The sequence below is a fragment of the Formica exsecta genome, unplaced genomic scaffold, assembly GCF_003651465.1.
Source record: "Formica exsecta isolate Colony F162 unplaced genomic scaffold, ASM365146v1 scaffold115, whole genome shotgun sequence".
Taxonomy (NCBI): Eukaryota; Metazoa; Arthropoda; class Insecta; order Hymenoptera; family Formicidae; genus Formica; species Formica exsecta.
In genome coordinates, this window is record NW_021848490.1 from 2263377 (window position 1) to 2270916 (window position 7540).

The window sequence follows — 7540 nt, forward strand, 5'->3', positions numbered from 1 at the left end:
TATATATATGTAATGCATAGAAGGGATTTCCTGTTAAAATATATTTAATATATTTTATTACATATATGTGTGTATTATAGTATCTATTATAAACGCAAAATGCAAAAAATTATCATAAGCAAAATAAAATGACGCAGAAAGACAAACATAATACATCACAAAAGTAAAATGCCAAGCTCTTTCTGAGTAATACATTTTGTATGTTACAATCATTATTTATTCAAGCTAATTAGAGCAACTGCATAGTAATATGAATGGTCGAAGTTTGACAAGTTAATTTGCATATCTGAACAATATCTTACGAAGGTTGGAGGTGGATATGTTATATATAAACGTGTGAGTTTTAGTTTGAAAAAATATTATCATTGAAAAATCGTGAAGTGTAATACATCACAACACAATGTTCAAAATTATCACTATAAGTTGCGTTATTGTAGCCGTTTCTGTAAGTATCATGATCTTAAATCTAAAATAGTTGTTTGCATCATAAAAATTGAAAATAAAATTGAACATATTAAATTTTCAATAAAATGATAACTAGAGATATTTTGGTTGGTATTTGATTATTATATTACAATTTCTATATATATATAAAATGATAATAATTCTCTCTCTTATTGAAAATAATTACATATATGTCTGCCACATGTTTTGTACTAATACATTTATTCATTTAATTTCAGCTCAACTTCCAAAAAGTAAGAGGTTTTAATCTGTTACCTCCCATACCGCATATTATATCAAGAGAACCTTCAACTAATCCTCCAATAATAGTGAGTGATGACATTCCAGATCTTAAAAATGATGCATCAAAAATAAACGTAAGTTTTAACATAAATTTAACTATCAAAACGTAAAGCGCAAATACGATGGTAGATCGAAAAGTAACTTGGTTCGTGTATTTTCTATGTGGGAGAACGACAAATATATATGTCATCGTATAGTTCCATTCTTCTTAAGAATGCATGTAAAGTTTGCTGCCAAATATTATTCGTTCGAGTTATTTGAACACAAGCGTCTTTTTTAAATTTAAAACCATTGTCTGTTATTTTGAACCAAGTTACTTTTCTCGATCCACCCTCGTATATCAAATTATATCATTAAGTTATTTCTGATTCGATTATTTCATGTCTGCGAAAGAATAAATAGTCAATAATTAGTAATTGTCATAATTAGTAATTGTCAAGCAATTGCTAGAAGAAACATCGAATTTTTTTTATTACATCAGTTTTTTATATTATATTCGCAGAAATAGAGCTTATAATTTTTTTATTCGACATTCGTATCGGATTATATTTCTCAAATGCAGTACTTATGTTTAATTTACGCGTTGAATGCAAATTGCTTGTATTAGAAATAGCAAAAGTAGAAATAATACGAAAAAAGTTTCGTGATATGCCGATATTAATACTGCATAATCACAATAAATTAATAAAGAATAATATTGTTTTATTGTTCTCCGATTGTTTTGCTGTTCTCCGCGAATTTCGTAATATCACGTAATCTAATAAAGTTAATAGAATAAATTCGCATTTCTAAAAAAAATATCAAGTTTATTGTTAACTGAGACATATAAAACTCTAAACACATTTACCTCACGCATGTTTTGGTTTATTTATTTCGAAGCATAATCTTTTTTCTAGTTTTCTTCCTTCTCATCTAATTGCCTAAGAAGAATTAAATTTTATGGAAATGTTTCTCTTTGATATAATAACACTTAAAAAAATGTGAAATATTAATATTTTTTAAATATTTATTGACAGTTTGGCATCGAGGATGTTTTACAAGGATACCTAAACAAAGTCCAGAATGCTAATGTTGTATGCACTAAACTCTATAATGAGGGACGTGAGACTGTCATTCAATTGTCATCGACTTTTAGTTCCTGCTTAAGGAATAGAAATGAAACGCTTTCGGCCAATGCAAACATAAAAAAATTGACCGATCTGGCAAATGATGTGCAGAGAAGTCTAACGAAAGATGTGGATAATATGTTACAACACCTCCAGAACCCTTTCGATATAACTTCGTTCCTCAATATAATAAACGTAAATATTTTAATATTTATTTTTATTCTACTCATCTTAAATTTTAAAGTCTTTGATAATAAAGTAAAATTTTCAAACTATTTAAACTATACATATAATCAAAAATATTTAAATTTGTTTTAATATACCAAGAAATTACCAATTTTTTCTGCAATTGATAGAATTGTGATTGTTAGAAAAACTTTTCAAAAAATCTCTAATATACTTAACATATTCACTTTTTCAGAGAAACTTAGTTGATATAAACATCAGTGAACTTGTTCGTGTTGCGATATCTGAAATTCTTACGGTTTTTCCCTTCAATTTGATCCGTCTTCTCCCAGATGTGACAAGATGCTATGAAAACCTATCTCATAAATTTAACTTAGAACATACCTGTGGACTTTTCGCCGATACGGGACACTGCATTCAAAGCATTGTGGAAATATTCATATAAATTATTCAATTAATATGTGAGCATTCACTCTATATTAATATACTACACTATATGTATTATTATAAATACATATTATTGTTACGAATGTATGAGCAAGATTCTTTTCTTCATAATATGCAAAGCACTATATGTATAAGTAATTATATGCACATATCTTCAAAAATGTAAAAGTTAATAAATAACATTAACAAAATATTATCATAACTATATTTATCTTTTAAATAAAAAAGATAGCTTTAAGGAACTAATAAAAATAAATATAAAAATGTAATAATCTAACAAAAAATTTTAGTAATTTTATTATATGTCTTATTATAGTATTTATCAATTTTATATAACAGAATGTTTTTCTGAAAAATTTTTCAAAGAAATAAAACTTAAGTAAGAAGATATATAGAAAAATTTCTTCGATTGTAAAAAGTAATAAAACTATGCATAATCAATTTAAGTAATAGAGTTTGAATGCCTTGATTGTAATCAATAAATGCAAATAGCATATAAGCATGAGAAAGAGTAACCTAAAGAAGAGTTTGGTAGAATAAAAAAAGACTGAAAAAAATGATGTAAATGAGAGAATAAATAAGAAAGAATCTAAAAATGAAAAATATCTTATACGTGTGGGCTTAAACATAATATACATGACAAAATCGGTATAATGGGCGCGACATATAAAATCGTCGTTGACGTCGATTATGAGAGAAGAGACGAAGAACCAATCAATGTCACCATTGAACCACAACGCTCACATTGTTTTCGTTACAGGAGACTACACAATAATCAGACAGTGAAAGAGGCGTTGTGTATGCTCACGTTAACCGTGTCCACGTTAATCAGAAAGTATCATCTCGCATTGTTTCGCTAGACTTTATTCTCTGTCAAACAACGATAATTCTTTTTTTTTTTTTTTATAACAACGGTTTTGTCATTTTGTATTCATTTTGTTTGAAAGGTATTACAAACAAACGATAGCGATCAGATGAATCAGAGATCACTGCTCTCAGCACCCGCGATTACTCATCGTTGAGTAATTGTATTAATTATAATAATATGACTCATATCGTATACAAAAAAAAAAAAAAACAGAACAAGTAATATATGGTGCGACTGTATCTTCATGACGTATGCGCATAATTAGTGACTGCAAGAAAAAGCGTGAAATATCATCAAAAATATAAAAAAAATAATATTATTATTAATTTATATTATTTACATTATTATATTATTATTATATAATTGCGCGCTTTTAACAATCATAGTCACTGATATTCATATTAATTAATTTTGTTAACAAATAATTGTGATTACAAAAAAAGCAGCAAAAGAATTGAGCAAGAATTGAAACAGATATAATTTCCGTGAGTTCAATCTCTAATGCTATAGATATACGGGGAAGTCTTTTATGTTGATTGTAACGTTTTCACATTATCAGAAATAAATTTATCACATTCACTTTTTATGTCTTCGTATTTACGGCATCGAATCTATACTTAACGAAATTATACCAATTTTAATTCTTGCTTCAGATTAGTATCATATTTTCATGGACAAGCATTATAATTTGAAAGATTAGTATCACATATTAATATCTGGATTTTATATATGCTGCGCTAGATTTTTTCTTATAATGTGCACATATTGTGCGTATACGAGCCATCTGGTAATCGATAATGCTATTAGTCATAGAAAAAGAAAAATGATTATGTTAACGCATATTTCATTTATTGTCATATTTACGTTTGCGTTAAGCAATAAATTGTCGTATCCCTCCGAATAAATTTTTTCGATAAAATTTTTCTGTTTTCTGTTAATAAACAAATTTTTTGTGATTATTATAATAGTGATTAAAAAATTGGTTGTAATAAAAAAGTTTAATCATGTTTAGGAAAATATGTAGTCATAGTAACATTTTTATAATCTATAAGAGCAAAGTTCTTTTTTCTCATGTATACATTTGCATATTTTTCGCTGCATATATATCTAGAATTAAGACGAGCATTAAAATGTATACGGCTATTCTTTAAATAAAATTAAAATATTTCCTTTTCTTATTAAAATATCTTTTAAATTTCGCATTTGCAATATCTTTTTTACAATTATTATTTTTCAAATTATATGAATAAACAGTTTGAAATTCTTATAAAATAACATAAAAAGCAAAATGATCTACTCGGACAAAGCGCTTTATCAACAAACTTGTCGCAAAAACTAGTAATGTAAAGCAAGATGCATGAATAAAGTTGATCAATTTTTTGTTCGAATCGTATCTTCATTATTGACAACGCCTGACTAAAGTCAAACCTATCTACACCGTGTATAGAAGGAATGACTGCGCCTATGGCACAATCTGCCTTGTCTGCTTTTATAATGCTTTCATAAGATACTGCAAATTCATCGTTTCATAAAAAATTATTCTTTATTTTGACAATAAATAAAACTCTCTTTCGCGTGTTCCTCTTTTTGTAAATATTGCAACATATTATAAAATAAATATTTCTAACTGTCTCTCTCTCTTTCTTATATATAATTATTTCTTTTAATTAAACGATACTTTAGCACATTTTTCATTTAATAAAGAAATATTATAATTTACTTAAAAAAATGTTGGATATCTGTGTTAATAATATCAAAAATCTGTTCTTATTTAAAATAGGTGTATGAAAAATGTATGGTATATAAATAAAAATTGAAAAAAGAAAAATAAATAATTAATGTGAATAAAAGTATTTATATTTTTGTTCAAACTAATGTCTTTCCAAATTGCTGCACTCGTTCTTTTAAAAATGACCAATAATTAATTAAAGAAATGTTTCGTAATTATGAAAACAATGCCATCTTAAACGAGGCGCATTTAAAATTCTTTTGGTCCTCTAACTTGTATATCAGCATTTTTCTTTTTTCAGTTGATAAAACGATAAGAGGTGTCCCAACTTTCTTGAGTCTATAATGAAATGTATCCAATACAATTGGAAGAAAATACATATATATGTAGAGAATAAGTTCATAAAAGAAAATCAAGGCATGAGGACGTTACGTGCAGTACTATTTTTTTACGAGTTTGTTTGCACAAACTTTCTTCTCCAAATAAAATTATGGAAAACTTATTACGTTTTCGACGTAAAAATATTATCGTGTGTTGAAATGGAGATCGATAAAAAAATAAAAGCATTTTTAAATTATACATCATTATTTTAAATTATACATTAAATATCATCTTACAATTAGTATTTTTCCCATTACGACAAAATTCTGCTATTAAAACTTGTATGAATTGATTCTAAACGAGCAAATAGATAATAATGTAGTATCATCTTCAAACATAGGTAAATGTATTTCGAAGAATTAAGTCTTTAAAAAGTGAAACCATATACATTCGAATAAAATTGAATTTATTGATATTATTCATAATTCATGCATACATAGTTTTAAAAAAATTGTAATTATTCTCTCAGATTTAATTCATAATTAATTATATTTAGTTTGCAATTAAATGCACAAATAATAAAATCGTGATTATAGATTGCTATGAAATATTTTAATTTCATTTCTTTTATGCGCATAAGCGCTGCGATGAATATTAAAACGAAGTATTCATATATTCCGTATATGCACGGTTTTATAGTATTACTAGGAACTATCGTAAACGAGGATAAAACCGCAAAAATTCATGCAAACCACAAGATATGATTGTGGAGCCGACGTAAAGCTGATAAAAAACATAACAGTTTACACGCTCGCTCTATACGAACGATCCATTAACCCATTTAGTTACACAAAAATAGATTATAAAATACAAGATATAATAACTCTTTAGTTCTTTGTATTGTAAATTATATTATTTTGATATTATAAAATTATTTGAACAATTTTTTCGTGTGACACTTTTATTAAATAGAAATTATTCATTATTATATATAGTATATACGAGAAATTGGCATTAGAGAACCGTCGCGAACAAGAAGATTAATGACTTGCTCCGACAGAAGCAAATCGTTTCTCGAATAGCAACTAAATTTCCATTTATATAGCCATTCAAAGGTTTTAATTTATTATTTTAGTTTTAGCATATCGGGAGAAAAAATCAATGCTTTGTAAAATTCAAAGATAGTTGGCAATTGTAATAACATTTCGCAATATTTCAAAAAATATATATATCCTTTTTTATGTACCGCATCATATGTTTTAGCTAACACACCATGTACTCATAGAAATATTAATTATATATATACGTAAATATTGTAACAATTTTAATTAAAAGTTATATTTTATATGAAATTCTTTTAATAGTAACGCACAATTAAATTTTAAGGAGATGTTTCCTTTAGAAAATGTTTTAAATAAACATTTTGAGAAATATATATATATTTAAAAAAAAAAACTTAAAAAATATCCATATATCAAATAAAAGATAAAATATCAATATTCAGAATCATATATACAATCAAAAGTTTTGATTTGAAAAAATCATCCACGAACATTTAGCATGGATTTTAAAAATTAAACAAAGACAATTGAAGGATAAAAAGAAATTTGTTGCTACACACTTTCTAGAGAAAAATGAGAATTCCTCTATCATATAGGACAATATAGCATGAGATTCAACAACGTGCGTCTGGGGTCCTCTGACGAGTTTCATCAACGATCGGGCAAGAACGCGTGTCTTGTGTTACGATAAAAGGATAGTGGCAAAATGAGAAAACGGTAAAAAAAGATATCATAGAAGGAGTTGCCCTACTGCGTTATCCCTCCTTGACGATCCACCCGCTCCGAAAATCAATACGTACCGCGTTACGGCGAATTGGTCAGCAAGTGCAAGAAGAAAACAGATCCAATAGATACAAGTGCTAATAGACTGCTGAGTTTACGTTATAATTGTAAAAGCTGATACACAATTATTTTCGAATTAGAAGTATATTTTTTCTATTACGTTTTCTACTCTTGATTGTATAAAAATATTTTTTGTCATGCTGTGTTATCTTTAATAATGATTGTACAATCCAAGTTCAATCAATCAATTCCTTTAAACAGAATCAAAAGCAAAAAATAAAATATATATATA

General features: G+C 26.6%; 2 protein-coding genes across 3 annotated transcripts in view; one reads left to right on the forward strand and one right to left on the reverse strand.

The window, feature by feature from the left end:
• LOC115237985 (protein numb) overlaps positions 1-7540 on the reverse strand; it is a 75489-nt gene that overhangs the window by 42232 nt on the left and 25717 nt on the right. The window lies entirely within an intron of this gene.
• Positions 290-2677, forward strand: LOC115238024. The gene is made up of 4 exons (XM_029811517.1): positions 290-445; positions 684-821; positions 1764-2048; positions 2275-2677. Exons 1-4 carry the CDS (start codon positions 401-403, stop codon positions 2482-2484), a joined length of 678 nt encoding a protein of 225 aa, XP_029667377.1. The 5' UTR covers positions 290-400; the 3' UTR covers positions 2485-2677.